Source organism: Psittacula echo (genome assembly GCF_963264785.1).
Source record: "Psittacula echo genome assembly, chromosome: 4".
Classification (NCBI taxonomy): Eukaryota; Metazoa; Chordata; class Aves; order Psittaciformes; family Psittacidae; genus Psittacula; species Psittacula echo.
The window spans coordinates 66,313,948-66,334,513 of record NC_137738.1 but is presented as its reverse complement, the minus strand read 5'-3'; the positions used below and the strand labels follow the sequence as shown (position 1 = coordinate 66,334,513).

At 38.0% G+C, this 20,566-nt stretch overlaps 1 protein-coding gene across 1 annotated transcript in view; it reads left to right on the top strand.

The window, feature by feature from the left end:
- The window catches only part of KLHL32 (kelch like family member 32), a gene marked incomplete at both ends in the record, with an annotated part of 93,651 nt that overhangs the window by 58,334 nt on the left and 14,751 nt on the right, over positions 1-20,566 (top strand). The window contains one exon of the mRNA XM_080616140.1: positions 18,634-19,360. Within this exon, the coding sequence (XP_080472266.1) occupies positions 18,634-19,360 (727 nt within the window). The remainder of the gene's footprint in view (positions 1-18,633; positions 19,361-20,566) is intronic.

Sequence of the window (20,566 nt, the reverse complement as noted above, 5' to 3'; positions counted from 1 at the left end):
AATCTTCTGTTCCTGTTGCAGGGTCATACAGCGGAGAGATACTTGTAGGTAATGTGCTGCTTTCCGAGTGACAACAAACTGTCCTTTTAAGTGTTATCATAATTGCCTCTCTAAAGGTTACTAATGCTGTTCCAAAAATTGTTTTCAACTAGTTTTCTGCTGCAGGCAAAAACTATGTGTGTCTTTTTAATTCCATCTGTACAAGCAGGAATAAATGTATATTTATAAATATTACAAGTCCTCAAAATGAATTAAAAGACACACGTAAATATTTACCAATTTAGTAATTCGGAAGGCAATAAGAAACTTTTTTTGGTTTTATCTTTGTAAATAAGTAATTTCCTCGTAGTCAACCCAATAGAAGAAAATAAAATCAGACCAGCTATATTGCCTCAAGTGTAGTTAAGTTCATCATTTTTGCTAAGGTTATAGTGGTAATGCAGTATACCATGGAAGAATCTAATATTCAGCCCAGGGTGAAGATTGGGTATGCCAGAGGATTAGTGTCAGGGTGCTTTATAGAAGTGAAACTTGATGGACAGGCTGGAGACAGATCTACAGAATCTCATTAAATTGCTGAATTGTTCATTACTGAGCACTCTCACTGTAATAAAGTGCTCATTGACTTTGACAAATCCCCATCCCATGTCTTAAGGAAGAACAGCAAAACAAGTGGTGTTGGGGAAGCTGGAGGAAATTGGCACGAAGTGGGGCAGATAATAGAAAAGCTGATGGGGGGGATGCTACCATTTGACTTGTCTGTTGTACCTGTAACTAGTGTGGCCTCCTGCACACACACCTGTGCATGTTATGGTGATATGAATTCAGTGTGTCCCTGAGGCACCTTTGCTAGTAGTGCTCCCATGAAGCCTTAAGCACAGATTAAAGCTTCTCTCAGAGAAGCTGGAAAGGGTGCTGCTGTCTGCAAAGCACAGGTATTTTCACTAGTTTAAATTCCTAGTTTCTACTGGGTGATTTGATCGTAATGCACAGAAAGATTAAGACAGGTATTTTAATGTATCAAAATATGGACACAGTGATGCTTGAATGTGATTTAAGCTGAAGTGACTGAAGCTCATATCTGGTACATTCTGTGTTAGACCAATTCATAGTTGCCCAATTTTAGTGAATAAGATGAAACATAACCTTGCAAAAACCAAGCTTGAGAAAGTTAAACGGGAATAATAATGGCAGTATACTAGGAAATGGATTAATGTAGAATAGTACAATAATTCCTTTTGTTTCATTCAGGAAGTTGGAGGGAAAAAAGCAAATTCTTTTGTATTTTTTCTCTTCATCATGAGCTGTGCAGCATGCGTTTTTTTACCACAGGAAGCAGTCGTGACAAAACCATAAGTGTCTAGTTTATCATGAAGTGAAAAGTGAATCTTTTCTATTTGGCATTACTAGAAAGGCTCATTGGCTCTACTTTAAGGAAGCAAATGAATTCCTTCCCTTGATAATTGAAAAAGTAACCAACCCTATAAGATAGAATGTGTTCTCAGAAATCTAGCAGTAGAGGGTTCTTGTTAGAACCTTAGCAAGTAAAAAGTAAGCCAAAGATTTAAGCAAAAAACTGATGCTAGCCTTAGTTGTAATAGTTATGCCTTATCATGTTATTAAAAACTTCAGCATCATGAGGCTTAAATATTCATATTTCAAGGATCCTCCTAATAGTTACAGATAGAAATATCTACTGGATCATTCTGCCTCCCAGACATACATTGATCAAATGCTGTTCTGTTAAATACTGCACTTGATACGCAGTGAGCTCTCAAATCATATTTGGCAAAAAAATCTTAACGTGAGATGAGTATGGACTAGTTTCTTCCTTCTCTGCCACTGGTTATGTAAGTGTTTAAAGGATTGATCAATTTTAGTATTTGCTAATACATCTCCTAAAATTAAGGTTTTCTTGGTCGTGTTTTGTGGTTTTTCTTTTTTTACTTTGCCACATAACTCGGTTTCTTGGTAATCAACTGATAAGCAAGGAGTCTAAGAAAAATTGGTTGATAAATCTGCATGAGTAGTTTATTATTCAGCTAGAAAGTATGCAACTATGTTGTGTCTTTTCCAGGGCTAAGCTCCCAAGATATTCCAGCCCTGTTCACTTCCTTGTTTGCAGCTTGTGAACTTGTGTTTATAAAGTAGATGTTCCACTTTTGAGAGAGTTGCCCTAGTTATTCCTTTTGTTACTGTGGATGTGACATGCAAAATCGGGCTCTGATTTCTGTATAATAGAAACATCTTTGCTTCAATAAATAGACAAATAAAATGGGAAGACTAATGTTACAAATTGATATGAGTTGCTAAAGATCTATTTTATAAAAATAATAAATGTATACATTCAAGTTATTACAGTCATGTTTATCCTCTTCTAAGAGAAAGTAAAGTGCCCAATTTTCAACTTTATTTGAGCTCCATTTTGAATCTCTTGGTGGCATTTGTGGAGGACCAAAATTATTCTCCAACAGAAATCCCACAGGGTTCATTACTATAGGGTTCACTACTTTAGGAAATAGTGTGGCGTACACATCATAACAGGCTGTTATGATGGAACAGTTCTCTGCTGAAGGCAGGCCCACAGACATGTTCCATACGTCTTCCGTGACGCCCACATTTTCCTATGCAGCACAGCAATTTCTAAAGTGGTTTGTCATGTTCCAGTACAAGCTTGCCATTCCTTTAGTGCAGGACTTGATTTTGTTGGGGTTTTTTGCTGTCAGTCTTTTGATTCTATGGAGCTGTTTTTAATATGGAGAGAGCAAAATTCATGTTTCTCAGGGGTATATGTATGTTTTGATGAAATGTGGACTGAGTACCTTGCTAAACGTGAACTTAAGTTTTACTGCAAAACAAAAAATGACATAAAATAGTATGTGAAGTAAAAGCATCTCAGTAATCAACGATGTATTTAAACAATATATTCTCCTTTCACTGTTCAAGAAATAAGCATAAGTACTCTCTTGGGCAATTACTGATATCCTGTCTGGTGGTCTAATGCTTGTCCCTAGTGAGTATTTACCCTAAGTAGAAAACCGCCGTGTTAAAATGTGGCTCACAGCCTCTCATCAGGAGAGGCATAGGAGGGGAAAAAAGGAGTTTGATCATATCAAGGCCGAGGTGAGCTGGTGAGGCTATATGGGAAAATGAGCATGTTGCCCGTGCATGTTTTGCTGTGTTTTCACCCCTTTTTTAGTACCCTTTTCATGAGTAGTCTACATAAAGTGCCAGAGAGCCACCCTTGAATCCCAATATCCACTGTGCTGGATCAGTGATGGTTACACTGTGTATCGTGACTAGCTGTGAGGTAGATTATATAGTTCTGCTCAAATAAAAAAAGTGTGAAAATATAACCTATGGTAGAATGTAGGTTTCCTTTTCCTAAGGCTAATCCTCATAATCACAGGTATCTCATCTGGATTGACTGTATGCAATGGTAATATTCTCTACAGCCTTTCCATACTATTTGTGTGGGATTCATTTTTATAAACATAGGCATGTGGGGTATTTTTGGTAGGACATGCAATTATATATAGGCCAGGCTGGCAGTTGTGGCACAGGATCTGCAAGATCAGTGTGCACTGGAGCTGCAGACTAGACAGGGCTCATGCAGGCTACAGTGGATTGAGGCAGTGGATATAGGCAGCTGAACCTGACATTCTGCTCTGCTGATGTGCTCAGGTCATGCACATTTTTCCTGATACAATTTCTGCATCATTTGTAATAATAATGACATTTTGGCTTACAATGAAAATGAATGCTGCCTCTGTTGGCACTGTCCCCTTGCTTTATGAAACACCTTCCTGCTTTGTCTGCCTTAATGTAAATCTAATGGGCTCTTAATCTTGTCCTTTATGGTAAAGTTTTGGGAACTTTATGTATGCTTTTGTTCTGAACTTTTGAAAGTTTCTGCCTGTTATTCCTTGAATGTTAGCTAATCTTGTTACTGTTATTTATCAAGTATAGCAGTATAGAAAGGGATTTTCTATATTAAAACTAGGTTTATGTTAGGAGCAACTGTGTGTTCTTCTAATTTTCTGTTTGATACATGCCAGTTCCAATCAGAAAACTTGATTATTTTGCTGCTATTTCTTTGAGCAATAGAGAATTACCGGAGGGCATTACTTTTGCCTCAGTGTCCTACAGTAATATTGGCTTACCTTATTTATCCCAGATTAACTTCTGAACTGCACAGAGCATCCCACTAGTGTTTAGGAAGGCTGCTGTGCCCACGGATCATGAATTTAGGTCACTTCTGCAGCAAAGCAATAGATGTCTGTTTTGATTTAGAAAGCCAAAGAAGAGACCAACGTGTGCACGCAGCAAGACCGCTTTTGTGATACTGCATTCTGTATTTGAATTAGTCTGTTATGGTGGGGTCTGTGTTGACTGTTATGCTCTTTGTGGCTCTGAGCTATTGGCGATTAACTGAAGTATAATTATATTAATACACAGGTATGTGGTAACACGAAAGTAAATTGCTCAGGCTGCTGTGAAAGCCTTTCCTTATTGGAAATATACATTACTTCCATTTTCAACTTAAAGAACAACATAAATGAAGTCTAAAACCTACAGATACCATGGATGATCAAATGAGGTGGTCTGTTGTTACTGTCTTAAGGTCTTCCATTCAGAGATAGCAATGTTAGTAACCTCTACTCATTCAAAATCCAAGTAAAGCTGTTTAACACTGTTTCTGATGGATTTAAGCTTGAGGAAAATGATAGAAAATTAGAAGCTCTTTTGAGATTTCCCAGCTCTGTATTTCAACAAGTTTTTCTTTGGGAGCTGGTAGCATTACTCTATTTGTAACTATGGAGACAAAGAGGATGGAGAAAGAAAACTGAATTACAGGTTGTCTAAACCCATATAATTTGTCCATCAGTATGCTAAGATAGCTAGAATCCAGTTTTGGGGTTAAGTACCTAAATTAAATGTGTAAAGTTAGATGAAGTAAATTTGCACTTGTACGTCTAGATCTGCTTTTAAATGGGTTAGTTCTGCATAACTTGTGAGATATGACTAGCTGTTGTCCATTGCTATCACTCCTGTCCTGAAACCAGGACACCTGTGGCTCCAGGAAGGTGAAGAGGTAAGGAGATGGATAAGTAGTAACAGTCCTGCATGTGCTTGCTTATTTCAACAGGGCAGCCCTTGACAGCTTCCAGATATGTGAGTGAGCTGCAGAGCTGGGGGTTTCATTGCCTTACGACGAAGGGGTCCTTATACTCCTTTGATCACCTTGGACTCCCTCATGTCAGGAAGAAATGGAAGAAATTACAACAAATACATTTGTCAGAAAGATCTTAAGAAACCTCATTGTCAAGTGGCTTCCAAGCTAGAGGTCTGTGTGGGAAAGTAATGACAGATCGAAAGATCAGTCTCTGAAGTGAGAATCTGTGCTAAAAAGCTTTCAAGCTGCTCCTTTAGGGTGGAGCCTGTTTTAACATTTGTGTGAAACCATAGAGGTCTGTATTTCATGAGATTCACCTTTTAGCAGCTGCAGTTGTTTCAGTTTGCTTCAGATGTTTTAGTCAGTTTAAATAATAAATACATTTGTTTTAATCTTGTAGTAGAAAAGCTCATGTTCCTAATTTATAAGATACATTTGGGATATTAAATGCATTTATAAATGTGGCTCCAAGTCTTTAAGCCTCTTTTTAAAATTAATAACATTCTTAGGATAATTAGTTGATTTTGAAAAATTAACTTATCACTTAAAAATTAATATGAGTCCTGCATTTATCTGAAGCCCATCATGTGGGGGATTAAATCAAGTCAATAAAATTGACATAATTAAGAAAATGTTATTTGATTAAAAGGAAAGCTATTTTGTTCTCAAAAAAGCTGAGTGAGCTTCAGCTAGTGTACCTGCTTGTTCTTTTTGTATTTAAAAAGCAATGGGGAAAAGATACCCGTTTGTGAAAAATCAGCCAAAAGAAGTACCAACTCCTAAAATACATATATAACTTTCTTGTCGTGCTGTCCTCTGAAGCACATTCTTCATGGGATTTGAGAAGGCAGAAGTAAATTGTCTGCTGACAGGAAAAGGCCTGAATGTTCCCACAGTTAGTATTAGTGGGCTTATTCTAAAAATGACGTTCCAGCAGCAGTTTAAAGTTGAAGAATCAGGTTTACTAATGTGTAATGTGGACTTCAGTGGCTAATGTTTGATAACTGTGGGGGTGAAGTGACTGGGAGAAAGTAGGGGACACTCGGATAGCTTTTGTCTGTGAGATCCAGAAGGGTAAGCAAACACGGTCCTTGTCAGAGGGCTTAGTTTGTTCTAAATGTTGGAGATATCACTTGTTTTTTAAAAAAATGTGACATAGTAACATAAAACCACCTGTTAATTTCACTTGTTAAAATTGACCTCAGTGATTTTATAGTAACATGGCATGTTGAGAGCTTACGAATATGTAAACCAACTAAGGAGAGTATGTACTCTGATGCACGTTTTTGTGTGTGACCTAAGGTATTAATGACATACAAGTCATGTATAGCTGTTGTCAAGGTTATTATAGAAAATGATACATTATTATGTGATTTGTTGGATTTACCTATTAAATCCATAGAAAATTATACCCTAACAATAGGGAAGAAAGGAATAGGAATCTTTCTACGTTCAAGAAACATTTAGACTAATTTCCACATAGCTGAATTGCATTTTTATGGAATTTTGTCGATTTTGTGCCTATTTTATTCTGTAACAATTTTTACTGATGAAAGCTTTTAGATTCTCTGTCTCCATAGAGAGCCACTCCTAAAATATATTTCAGGGGGAAAAATAACAAGAGAGAAATAGCAATAAAAATTATGTGTATCGGATGGTGGAAGATTGTCATTTCCACTTATAATTATGTACCAGCAAGTTATTTTAATGCTAAATGTGGCTATGTAAAATTTCAGTGCATTTGATGTCAGCCTGAATGTTTCCTCTAAAAATGAAAATGAGCAATTCTAGATTTTTAAGTGATGGCTGCTGTGGAAGGAAGGGGGGAGTGTCTCTCCTTCCACCTCCCATGTGCTCTGTCCTCACTCTGTTTGAGAAAAGAGAAATGCCATCATAAACTTTGATCTCCTTAAATGGAAATCAAGTCACAGTTGGGAGCCCTAGTTGGAGAGCTGTGTTTATGAAGAGATAAGCTTCTTTTCATTGCAACTTCAGAAAAACTTAACAGAGATAAAGCACCTGGCAGTGTTGGTTTGACCATCGTGACAAATGATGGAAGGTCTGAACTTGAGCATTTTGTGATGCATTAGAAAATGAATGGCAAGAAATTGGTACCTTGGAGCTTCTTGCTGTTTGATCCAGTTATTAAAGACAATCAGATATTTTAGGCTCCATAGGTTTTAGGAACTATGAAGCTATGTTTTAGGAATGTTTATGATTCAGAGGCTTGCTTCGTATTTCTAACTGTCTATGGCTGAACCTGTTTGAAAGGAAAAAGTGAGGTTCTGCCTCTGGGTGCCGTATTTTCATTTTGGTTTTACTGCTTTGCTTTGGATAGACTGTCACCCTCCACACTCCTTTTTGATGATCTTGTTAAAACAAAACTTACTTTGATTGCAGGAATGAGTAGAGCTTTTCCAGTGTGAGCAATCCCAGCTCATTTATTTTATTTGTGCACAGGTGTGATCGTCATTCCAGTGCATAGGAAAATATAGTGGTTGTCAGTAGTGGGGTAGCTGTAAAGTGTGTTACAACAGGGAATGCACACAGCTCATAAAAGTTTTAAACACACAGTTGTACATATGGAGTGTCATTCCTAGGTATTGTACTAGGCCTTGATTGTTCCTTCCATCACTGCAGAATGAGTTAGGTGTAAAATGCACATCTGTAGATCTGCCTTTGTAGAGAAACTCCAAATGACTGTAAACTACTCCATGGTTCGAGAACTTGATCATATAAGAATGCACTTCTCTTGAAGCATAGCGCAGGATAGTTTGGTCTTTGCTGCCCCAATAAGATTAAGAAAAAATGCAGTCCATATAGAGATGTACTTTTCAGCTGCAAAGGTATCTCAAATACTTTTGTCAGGTGATATTTAGGGATCCATTTTGTCCTCAGTTTCAGATACTTGCATCTCACTAGGCTTCAGTCTGTGGCATGGAGCACAGAAATTTCCATGATTTTGGTAGTTGAGTAGAGAGACTCTGTCATGGACAGCTTGAGGGGACAAAAGATCTTGTTTGTGTCAGCTGTACCATTGCTGTCTTTTGTCATATCACTTAATTTTTCTCTCTCTTCATTCTCATGTTGGAAAAGTGGTTGAAATGTACCCTTTTCTGAGAGAAGCTCAAGTTTTACTGCTTAAAATTGCTTTGAGATACTTGGAAGGAAAGTGCTGTATAATTTGAAGTTCAGATTCCTCAGAAGGTGTAAAATGGCAAACTTCCATGAGCTGTGATGATTTACAACAGCTGAGAGTTTACCTTCTGTCCCTACCTTACTTCACTTTGAGCTTGAGTAGATTAAAAGTTCAAGTTTTCCATTATAGTAACTCTTTGCTTTAATATAATATGATTCATTACCATATATAAAGGTATATATTAATGTAGTTAAGCTAGGCTTTTGTAAAGCTGATTTTTTTTATCATAGTTATGTTACTGCAAGTCTAAAAAGCTGATATATTTTAATTGAGGTTAGTCAATGTCTTCTAGATAGATTTGTGTCTAGTCTCATTTCCGGTAAATATAAGAAATGGTAAAATAAATGCATTGGATAAAGTGTGTAAAAGGAGTTAATACAGTTTTGAAAAGTGTACATTCTGTTCTTATGATAAAACTGATATTTTCTGTGTGTTTCATAGGAAACACCTACATAAAAAATGAAACTAATACTGTCTCTCTGACAACCTTTTTGATAAAATAATGTCCCTTTTGGGAAGGCCAGTATCATTATGTGGCACCAGGGAGGAAGGAAGCTTGCAGAAAAGCACTGGACTGAGAATGCAGTGGACTATATTTGGTTGGTGGAGAGTTTGTCTTTGGGATGAAGAATGATTCCCTTCCTCACAAGGATGCTGTGTGGAAACATTTATTAAAAATTTCTGAGATGGAAATACAGCTATTAAAACTGTTACTAATGGAGCTGTTTAATTATGACAAGGAAATCTGCCAAAGACATGTAGGTTCCTTGTACCTGTTGAAGACCTGTGAAGACTGTGTGTCTAGCACTGAAGATTGTGCTAGATGGTATCTTTGTCTAGCAGCCCTGTGAGGAAGTCAAGGAGCTGGTGATTGATGCTTTATGGCTTAAATGTTTTAAGAAGATAGATCTGACCAGCACTTGAGAAAAATTGAGAAGCATTTTTAATACATTTTTGAATCACTTTAATGCCATTAATTTTGATAAATATTTGCTATTAATACAGCTGCATTATGTACCTCTATTTTAATCACAGTATAGTATCATGAAAACATCATTTGTGCTGCTAGATAGACTTTGGCCAACTGTTCTGCTTGCTGCAGGTTATTCAGTGCTGGAAAATCAATGGAATGTGGCTTACAGACTTCAGGACTGGTTTTCTGAAAGTTGCAAGTTGTCATCTTGATATCATGTGGATCCCAAAACAGCAAAACTCCTAGCCAAGAGTTTTTCTTTACCAGACCAAGAACTTCCTAAAGCAGTAGAGTGGACAAATCCACTGCAACTTCTGCAGAGACTAAAAGGAGATCAGGGGACATAAGCTTTCATTCTCCAGATCTAATGGACATTGGGGTTCTCTAATCTTCCTTTTGGGCCTTGTATTTCCTGAAGTCATAACTCATTTATACTTGGCTTCCCTCTCTGTTACCTGAGCCTATTGTCTGATCCCTCTGTCCTCCAAACCCTGTCCATCCGTGAAGCTGTGGGTCTGTGACAGGATGCCAGTGATTATGGTTGGGTCTGGAAGGATGCATATTTTATCTTTCCTTGCTTTCTTGAGAGGTACAAAGAGGTTCTTTTGATTTACTTCACCTTCTGTACAGTGTCATCATGAGGATGGGAAGTCATGTGACTGGAATTGGGTGAGGCTGGGAGGGGAAGCTAACTGTGGCTGAGGAAATGCAGGAAATTTGAATCTTCCATTCTTTCCAAATATCTAAGCAGCCCCCAACTTTTCTTCTCCTCCCCTCTCATTATTTTGTGAGGCACTCTGATTCTGTGCTGATGAGTATGGCAAGAAGCATCTAGTGAGATTAATTTCCCATCCTTTAAAAAGTGGGAATGAACAGCCCACCAGAAAACTAAACATTGATGCTGTCAGGGGCATGATAATTGGTCTCTGCTTTCATCTCCAAACAATCCCTTGCTTGGATTTCATTATTCATTCTAAGAGGAAAAAGATTATTAATGCACTGTTCTTTAATTTTTTTCTTGTGTGTGTGTGAGAGAGAGAACAATAACGCAATAAATACATTGGCTAAGAGAAAACATTTGCAAGAGAGCCTTGCCCATTTTTTTTTAATCTTCTCTTATCATGAAGAATGTGAGCCATGACAAATTGTTCTGCTAATCAAACAGCACTGAAAGGTTAGGTCATTGAAAGTCTTTAGTCATTTTGTGCTTTTCAAGAGTGAATTTGTTAAAATTATGCCGAATACCCACTTAAAGCCTGGGCTGAAAACCCTACCTGTGTTTTATAACTCTGCACTGTCAGAACTCATAATAAGTCAAACATTCTTTCAGAGGTACTCATAAGGGAGAAAAAACCCTGTAAATTTAAGAGTAATTTCAGATTGTAAATGAAAAAGAGAGGCACGACTGTTCATTTGCACCAATCATGCCTTCCTTTCATCTGCTCTGATTAGGCCTGGTGCGGTTTCATCAAACTACTCCATCACTGAGCTGTCACTCCAGTCGTCTGTTGATTGAAAACAATCAGGGCTCTGATGGCACAATTATTCTGACCCTTTAACTAGAGGCTGCTGTGATAATGAAAGGTTGATTATGATAGTTTGTGCCTCTTTCAGTTTGCCAAGAAGGTTAATTTGGGCATCAGACGGATGTTTAATGGGCGTTTGCTGGCTACACTGAGGTAAATGAGAACGTGCAGTCTTCGATATTGCACGGATATAGTTTGGCTGTCAATCATTGTCATTTTGAGTTTGTGCCTCACAGTCTGGAAATCACATTTTATTTTTTCCTTGGGATTTAATTTATTCTGTGCCCTGAGGAAGTTCTTTCACTCTGTGACCTTCACAGTAGCTTTCTCTGTCTTTTTTCCCTTCCCTCAAATGGAGCCCAAAGGCATAATACATCTAGAGGAACATTTTTCTTTCATTTTTCACATTAAGAAAAAAAAAAAAAAAGGAAATCTAAAAATCCCTGTTTATCAACTCACCCTGAACAGAGCAAATGTTTTAATTCTGATTGTAAAATCAGAATGTGCAAATGAAAGCATGCCTGCTTGGCTAACACAGTGCCACAGAGGGGGTTGCTTATGTAGACACACATTTGTAAAACTGACAAACAGGTAATTTTAAAATGTCTCTGTGTAAAGAGGGTGGGGGATGGCAGAGCTTTATTTTCACAGGCTACACACGTATGCCTCAGCTCGGTGCCTTGTAAATATGGTCTCAGTCACTGTACTACAACTTTTTGAATTGGAAAGTCTCTCTTCAGGGTTCAGGGGCAAAAGGTATTTCATTGCTGATTCAGAGATTATTAATATTTACTGTGTTCAGATTGAGAGAATCCTATGCATAATTTTGTAGTTGTTTGGCTCAAGGTGCAAAAGAAATGCAAATACCTCATAATTTTGATTGTTCTACATGCAGCTCATTACAGTCTTATTTTTATGCACATTTTTAATTCAAAAGAAAGAGATTTCTATCTTTAAGGCTCTCCTGCATCTAGGCTTGGGCCACTTATTTCCCCTGCTGCCCACAACTGTAAAGTAGTACCTGACTGATTCAGTTGCAAGGAGATTGTGCTATGTGGTTACTTACTAACTTCTAAAAATGTTCATGTGTAACTCACGGCTTTGAAAAAGTGTGTGTGTGGTTAGTTTATTTGTTATTTTTTTTTTTCCCAGCAATAATTCTTCACCCATATGTTTTTATTCTTAAATGGGTGATACAGACCAACTAGGTCCACTTTACTTAAAATGTCCTTTGTAGTTTCTGAAGAGATAGAGGAGGACTAAGACCCTTCAGAGATCCAAATTCAGGCCCTTTGTAAAACCGCATTAATTTTGAAAAGGTGGAAGATCATCCATAGCCTTCAGTGGGCTTTGGTTTAGAGCTTGAGTAAATGTCCTGGTTTATCCATAGATTCTCCTCCCGGACTTGAGATTTGAAGAGCCAGATGGTACTGACAATAGCCAGCTGAGAGTGACAGCAGTTTTGTGGCAAGACCTTCCAGTCTGGAACACCTAAGGCTTGCCGAGTTAGATAAAATTCAGCTAAAGTTCAAATCATGTATGAGTTTAGCTGCAAAATACGTATTTCTAGTGTTCACATACTGAACTAGTTAAGTCCAGGTTTTGCTTTTTGAAGTTCCCTTAGTGCCTTAAAGTGATGGCTGTAGCTGTTGTGTTGCTTTCATGATTCTCTTTGGCTTATTTATCAACAGGAGCAGTTCTATAGTATTTTTCAGTTATATTAATTTGATTTTTTTTTATTTTTTTTTTTTTTTTTTTTTTTTTTTTCTGAAATGTTTTTGCTTATGTTAAGCACAGAAGGACTGCTCAGGTGAGGTTTGTGTTGAAAAATGTTCTTTCTCTTTCCCTAGTATATATATCATCATCAGATCGTCATGCAGAAATCAGACAATATGTGTTGAATACATCTGATCTCAGTCCAGGAAAATGCATCCCTCCACTTGTGTTTTCATATTTAGAATTGTCCTTTCTCCTAAAATGAGAATCTTCACTATGTTACTGTATTTAATATTTCAATTTGCTTTAATGAAACAGTGTGAATTCATTGTTTTGAAACTTTATGAAATTTAATGTTTCCTTTTACTTGTTGTTGCTAAAAAACCCTAAACTCAAACCCCCTCATTTTTCCCCCTACTGTCAGTTTTTGGCTTCATGTCAGTTATTGGGGACCTTAAATGGTATAAACTAGAGTAATTCCTTTGCAGTCTGTGAGGCTACAACATGAATACATCAACAGAAGAGCAGACCAAGGTAACTTCACTGGAGTTCCCATGACCCTTGCCTCTCACAGAGCTCAGGGTTAGAGGAGCATTTTCTGTCAATGCACTGTGGACAGAAACTTCCCCTGCCACTGATTTTATGACTTAAAGCAGTTTCCAGGCAAACCTGGGTCTAAATGAATATGCCAAGCTTTTTGCAGTCACAAAGTAGCTTGGCTTTTCTGGTTAGCAAACTTGCTGTGATGTAAAGTGAAGATCTGCTACATTTCCTGGCAAAGTGGAATGAGAAGGATTGCAGGGGGATGCCGAACAGGCAAGACACAGGCATGCTGGGCTCTCTTGGTACCTGGGATAGCTAGCAACCCAAAAGATCAGGTAACTACTTATTAGCACTACTTATCTTCAAAAGGAGTGAAACTCTTAATTCAGCTTTAATCTGTGTCCTCTCCAGCTGTGGCATGTGTGTGGTACATGCATCATTAACAGCAGGGAGGAAGGCCCATGTTCCGAGGCTGTGTGAATTGGACTGTTGAAGTACCCTGCTGGAAGCAGAAGCAGCTGTTGGAAATGCAATGAAATCACAATCCAGCATGCAGGTGTGCTTAAAAGTATGCTCCAACTGTGTCACAATATATTTTTCCATCTGTTTTCTGCTGTTTTGAGAGTGTAGTCCGTTGCTAAATCAAGTAATGTAATGTAACCTTGGAGAAGAAAAATCCTTTGGGTTAAGGCTTTAGAGTAAGAGAATTAATCTGATTTGAAAATCCTGTCCTTCTGAGGGTCTACTTTTGTCATTTGCTTAGTTTAGAAGATGAATATGACAAAATATATTATTTATTAAAGTTGATATTGGCACTAGGCTGTAGCTTCCTATTTTCTCACATTCATACATTAAAATTAATAGAAAAGAAGCTTCTAACAGTTTAAACAGAATTTGCCTATATGGCACTAGGAGTAGGAGTCGTTCCTCATTTTTGTAAATTATTTAGTAGTGATACAAATATTTTAAACCTCAAAATTGTGGATGGTCTCTGTGGCTTTGTTGGTTTTGGTTTGTTGTTTTTTGGGTTTTTTTTTTTTGCTTGCTTGTTTGTGTTTTAAACACAGTTGTAATTTCAAGTGCTATTGGCATCTCCTTAGAGAAGCCTGAATGTCTTTCCTTGCAGTGTCGTAAAGTGTATAATGGCTTTGAGTTTATTTTGCCAATACTGATTATAGTTGCTAAACACTACTGCCAGAGAAGCTAAGAAATAGGTCCTCTAATTAGTATGTAGATGGGGGTGAATTTGAGGGTTTCTATGTAGACACCAGGTTTATAAGTCTAGATTAAACAAAAACTGAGTAAAGGTGGTAGAAATTGTGTTGATAAATATACAGATGTTTGCTGATATGTTACATGGAAGTTTGCAAATCTGCCATATGTTCATAGGAGTTATATTTCCTTCCTTTATACTGAAGGGAATTTAGAATTGTACTACAGTCTATCAGTGACTATTTCTACTACAAGCAAAACACTTGAGAACTTAGTTTTCTTTCTTTTGAACTTCTCTAGCCTTCCAGTAGCTGCCAAACCATCCAATGACTAGAATATCACCCACACAGATAACTGTATTTTTTAACATGCCTCCACAGTGTGAAACACCACATTCTGCTAGGGAGCACTGTAACAGTGTGTGCTGCATAACAAATGTAGAAGTCTAAGCCTCAGTTTGAGTGTCCCTAAAACCATATGACCTGTTCCATAGCATTGTGTCATACTTTAGGAGTTGGTCCTGTATTCTATGAATATACATGAAAATACCTACATTTGTAGCTTAAATTCCTAGTCATTATTATTTAGGAATTTCCCAAAATGAATTTATGGCATTTAAAATCAAGTAACAGTTATTGTTATCAATAGCAAGACAAGGAGATGAAAACATTATAGCTTTTAGCTCTTAAGGCCTTTTCTCTGCCTTGTAGTGCCAAGGATTAGGTGTGGGTCACACAGGATACTGTTGTCAAACTGTGTGCAAACAGTAACATGAGTTGGACAGGAGCTTCTAATCACATTGTCATTCCTAGACCTCAGATACCTCCCTAAGACCCAGTAGAACTTCCCTACTGATTAACAAAAGCTGACAGACCATCCAGGTGATAGTGATGTGCAGGCTTCTTAGCCCCGCTTTCTAAATTATTATAGTAAAATGCAGTACTGCACTGCAAACTGGTCTGGTAAGGTAGTCTGGTCAGAGCCACTAGCAACCTACACAAAAGACAGCCTGGAATTCACCTTACTCTCTGTGTTGCAGTTGCTTGCCAGAAGGGAAAGATGGAACCAGTGTAGATCAAAGATACCTGTAAGTGCAGCATGTAGAGGATTACAATAATTGTAATTGTAAGTTGCAATAAACTTAATTGTGAAAGATTCAAATGTTTTCATAAATGTGCAGGACAGATGAGTGGGGATGAAATAATGTAGGAAAGGATTGTGAAAGTTTTGATTCAAGACTGGGAATAGATTGTACATCTTCTATGAGTGCCACCAGAATTACTTTGCACCATCGCTGTGATGGTTTAAAAATTCTGTGATTTTAGAGAAACATTAAGCGTTATTGGTTTCAGGGAAACAATTTTACAACTCCAGGAATATTCTCAGCGCAGACCAAACTCAGTATGAACCAAGTTGCTTTTGCCCAAATTCATGGAGCAGAAAAAATGTAATGCAACGTCTATCCCTTCTACTGCATATCATCACACATTCTGTATGCAGAAATGAATGCAGATACTGTGTCTTTTTATGTAGTGTTGCTTGTGTGTTTATATAGTATTTCTTGAGGTGTAGGAGGTAGGACAATAAAGAAAAGAGGAAGGATGAAGTTCTAAGATATTAGCAGCCATTTATGTTGAATTTCCTTCAAAAGCCTTGTGGTTATCAAGACCTGGTTTATAGAGTCACAGAATCATAGACTCAACTAGATTGGAAAAGACCTTTAAGATCATCGAGTCCAAGCATTACCTCAGGACTGCCAAGTCCACCACTAAACCATATCACTGAGGGTCTCATCTACATGGTTTTTGAACACTTCCAGGGCTGGTGATTCCACCACTTCCCTGGGAAGCTTGTTCCAATGACTGAAATCCCTCTCAGTAAAGAATTTTTTTCTAATATCCAGTCTAAACTTTCCTTGGTGCAGCTTGAGTCTATTACCTCTTGTTCTAAAAAGACAAGAGTTTACAAATGTTTACATTGATGCATGTGTTTAAGAGTCTGTAATACCTTTGAAGAGTCTGTCATTTATAGCACAGGTGATATTTCCATGGTGCCATTTTAGATGTGAATGAAGGCATGAACTATAAGGAAAAGAAACTAATCTGCTGGATGCAAGTGATGACAGATAAGAACTCAGGTTCTGTAAATGCTCTCTTTTAATATAGCAACTCACACCTCATTCAGTTGGTATGAATTCATTTAGGGCCTTCATCATGATGAAGGTAGCTGGAATTTCGCTTTGATTTAAAGTGTCTAGTCAATGATGAGAGCTAAGGGTTTCTGAAGACCTTGAGGAATGATTCACATGGCCCAAGGCATGGAGTAGGGAGTTGCCTAAAACCAGTTGGTCGGAGACAGTTGATACATGGATCTGGTGGACTTAAAACATATGAATATAATGCTCAGTGATTTCAAGTCCATAAACACTTTCAAATGTATTTAAGTAACACCTTTTTTACTAGCAAGTCTAAACACATATAGTTAATGCACATTTTGAAATTCAATACATTTAACTGTCTGAACTACTGTTGCAATTTTTTATGCCCTCGTTCTTTGTTTCACAACGGTTGAATAGAACAGTGAAGAAAAAGTGTTTCCAATGAATCTTAAGAAGGTGGGTTTGGTTTGTTGGCTTTCCTCTCTGACAGAATACAGAAGTAACAATAGATTTGATAGACTACACATATATTAAAGTAATGAGTAATGGAAGCCTTTCTCTTCAGCTCCTTCTTGTGACATTCTCATGAGCAGTACAGGGCAGTAAGTTTTAGCTGAAATTGTTGTTACTGCACAGCTAATTAGGAACTCCTGCTCCACAAGTTGTTTGACAGGATGAAATGAAGTGTCAAGTAGAGGAGTCCGTCTTCATCCATAACTAGTCAACATCTTTGTTAATGACTTGGATGGAAGAAAAATACGGGGTTTATGGTTTTGGACAATCAGAAGGTACAATGGTCTTCGTGCAGTTTTTAGTTAAGATTGAGAATGATCTTGACAGATTGGAGCAGTGGCCTGAAATAAGTAGTGTAGAATTCAGTAATGAGAGAGAAAGCATAACACTCTGTGAAAGTCCAGCAGAAAAAAAGAGGTAGGAATAATACTCAGCCATAAGCTTAAATGTGAAGCAGCAATGTCATTGTGCACTGGGAGTCTTGTGTAGTGATGTACAGGCAAGAATGGCAATAGATTGTCACAGTCAAAGAGATCCTTCTAATCTACTTGCTACTACTACAGCCCTAAGAGAAAGTTCATATCCAGTTTTCTGCAGCAGACTTTAAGAAAGAGGGGCATTTTCTTTCAATAGTAGAGAACTGTGAGCCATGCAACAGAGGTTTAGAAAAGGTGACCCAAGATGGATTGAGATACTTTTTCATTCAGGGAAGAGGAAAGTGCACACACACATTAAAATGCGTCAAAGATGGAGAAGTAAAGGAAGGTAGCAAACTGGAAAATCTGTCTGAGGGGATAGCTGAGCATGGGAATGGTTTTCCTGAGGAAGTCTGGGTATCTTCATCACTGGACATTTTCAATAATAACTTATACAACAGTTCTTGAAATGGTTTAGGCCCTCAAAGCCTGGTTGGATTTGATATACTTTATGTAATTTAAAAGCTATGTTTAGTTTTGGCTGTTAATGCCCGCTGTAATTGCTGAACAGTTTTAGAGGCTTTCCTTGCTGCTCTCTGTCAGTCCCAACCAGTAGAGCCTCTTCTCTGCTTAATTTATGGTCTCTTTACACTCCTCTCCACTTTATGAATGAAATAAATTAAGAAGGAAAAAAAATTGAAGGATTCAGTATGTATTTTGTTATATTCCTTCAAAATTTTGTCAAAAATAGAATGAAAGATGGAGGGGAGAAAGGGCTTTTCTTTCTAATCATCTAGTGGTAATCTTTCTTTTCTTTCTAGTGTGCCCATGGTCTCCAGTGATCACATAGTCCCTACATTAATCCTATTGCTCCTGCAGCTTGATTCTGGGATCTTGTAGTTTCCTACAGCATTACTAACAAGAGTATTGCATAGCAGTATTGCAATCTGATAATGCTGTGGAAATTCTTCAGTAGAACTGGAGCAATACAATGCTTTTATGTATATTATAGATAGAGTTTTAGGAAGTATATTTTGACTCACATGCTTTCATAACTGCTTTTTGTATTGATAGGTGTCACTACTGAGGCAAGTATACAGCAGCTCTTGGAATGCAAGCAGTTTTCAAAAGACCAGATTTCGACAGAATTGTACACAAATAATTGGTGTCTTGTTTTTCCCTTCCTTCCCCCTGCATTTAGCTGGCTGTGAGGTGGTTGGAACACAACTGCCGCTACCAGTACATGGATGAACTTCTCCAGTATGTCCGCTTTGGCCTTATGGATGTGGATACACTGCATACCGTAGCCCTTTCTCATCCTCTTGTCCAAGCTAGTGAAACTGCAACAGCTCTTGTTAATGAGGCCTTGGCTTACCACCAGAGCGTCTATGCACAGCCAGTCTGGCAAACCAGAAGGACTAAACCTCGCTTCCAGTCAGACACTCTTTACATTATTGGTGGGAAAAAACGTGAAATCTGTAAAGTGAAGGAATTGCGATACTTCAATCCGGTAGATCAAGAGAACGTTCATATTGCAGGGATTGCAAACTGGAGCGAGCTCGCACCCATGCCTGTAGGGAGAAGCCACCACTGTGTTGCTATCATGGGAGACTTTCTTTTTGTAGCTGGTGGAGAGGCAGAGCACTCCACAGGGCGCACTTGTGCGGTGAGAACTGCCTGTCGATATGACCCCCGCACTAACTCTTGGGCTGAGATAGCTCCAATGAAGAACTGTCGGGAACACTTTGTGCTGGGAGCAGTGGATGAGTACCTCTATGCAGTAGGGGGCAGGAATGAATTACGTCAGGTCTTGCCTACGGTGGAACGCTATTGCCCCAAGAAGAACAAGTGGAACTTTGTACAGTCCTTTGATCGATCGCTCTCATGCCATGCAGGATATGTGGTGGATGGTCTTCTTTGGATATCAGGTAGAAAACGTTTCACACAGTTTGAGGTACTAACAAAATACCAAAATACTGTCTCGAATGAAACTAATAAATCTTCTTTGGTTTATGTGTCATGATAACTTTTGTCTTAGAAGTTGAGTATTTCAAAGAATTTAATCCTGGAAGCATACTATCAAGCTTTATTAGAAGTATATGAGCATAACATACCTATACAGGTTTTTTTGTCTGCTAAATATCTCTCTGTGTTTCAAGCTATGTATATGCTACCTTTTTTGTTAGAAATCATGCATGGCTGACTGTCCATAACAAAGGCACAGGACTTCATGGGTAGCTTTATGGCAGACACACAGACAGAAGTCTAGGCCTTGTAATTTTAAACTAACATATCATTTGCAACATAGCACATGCAACTTATGTGCACATTGATGGAAGTTGAGGATGTTGTGTCGTCAGTCTTTGTAGTGACTTTTCTGGTATTAGTCACTTTGCAATAAGCTTGATACTGTCTACAGAAGATTTGACAGAAGATACCCACTTTTTAGTGAGTGTGTCACAAAACGTTATAAAGTTGTAACATTTATCAAGGAAGTTAATAAGTAAATGAGGCCAGCCCTTGAGGAAAATGTTCATTGGTTGCCATCTTCATTGTAGGTATCCTCTGGGGATTTTAATATGGTCTGGGATGCCTCCAGTGAGAAGATGGTCTATGAAAGAAAGATTAGGTTAGCTACTTAGGCCTTCACTGTGCTCCTCAAAGTATGTCATTCAAGTTAGTGGAGTAATTTGTAGATGTACCTTCCTGCCCGCATGGATTAAGTGCTTTATGGGAATGGATTCCCAAGCATTGGTGGGGAGGTAGTAAGTATCTATTTTTATACATATAAACTAAACTAATGAATCATGACTTTGGAATTAAAAGCATGACAGAACACAGGAAATCACCACGATCCCTGGCAGGTGCTTTGGGCTGTTTTCTTCAGCAACAGGCATTGAAAGAGTCTTGTAGAGTTTGTGCTGCATGTTCACCCTGAAGTGTGCACGAAGTGGACTTTGAGACCCAGGTACGGTACAGAAACAGGGTTTCTCCTTTAGGATGCCTGCTGGGTGTGTTCAAAGCATTACCCTGTGTTTATTCAGTACCTTTCCTATTTTATCAGTAGAGAGAGATGTGTGTCTGTGATGGGCAATTCAAGCACATGGATGCATGATGGGCAATTCAAGCACATG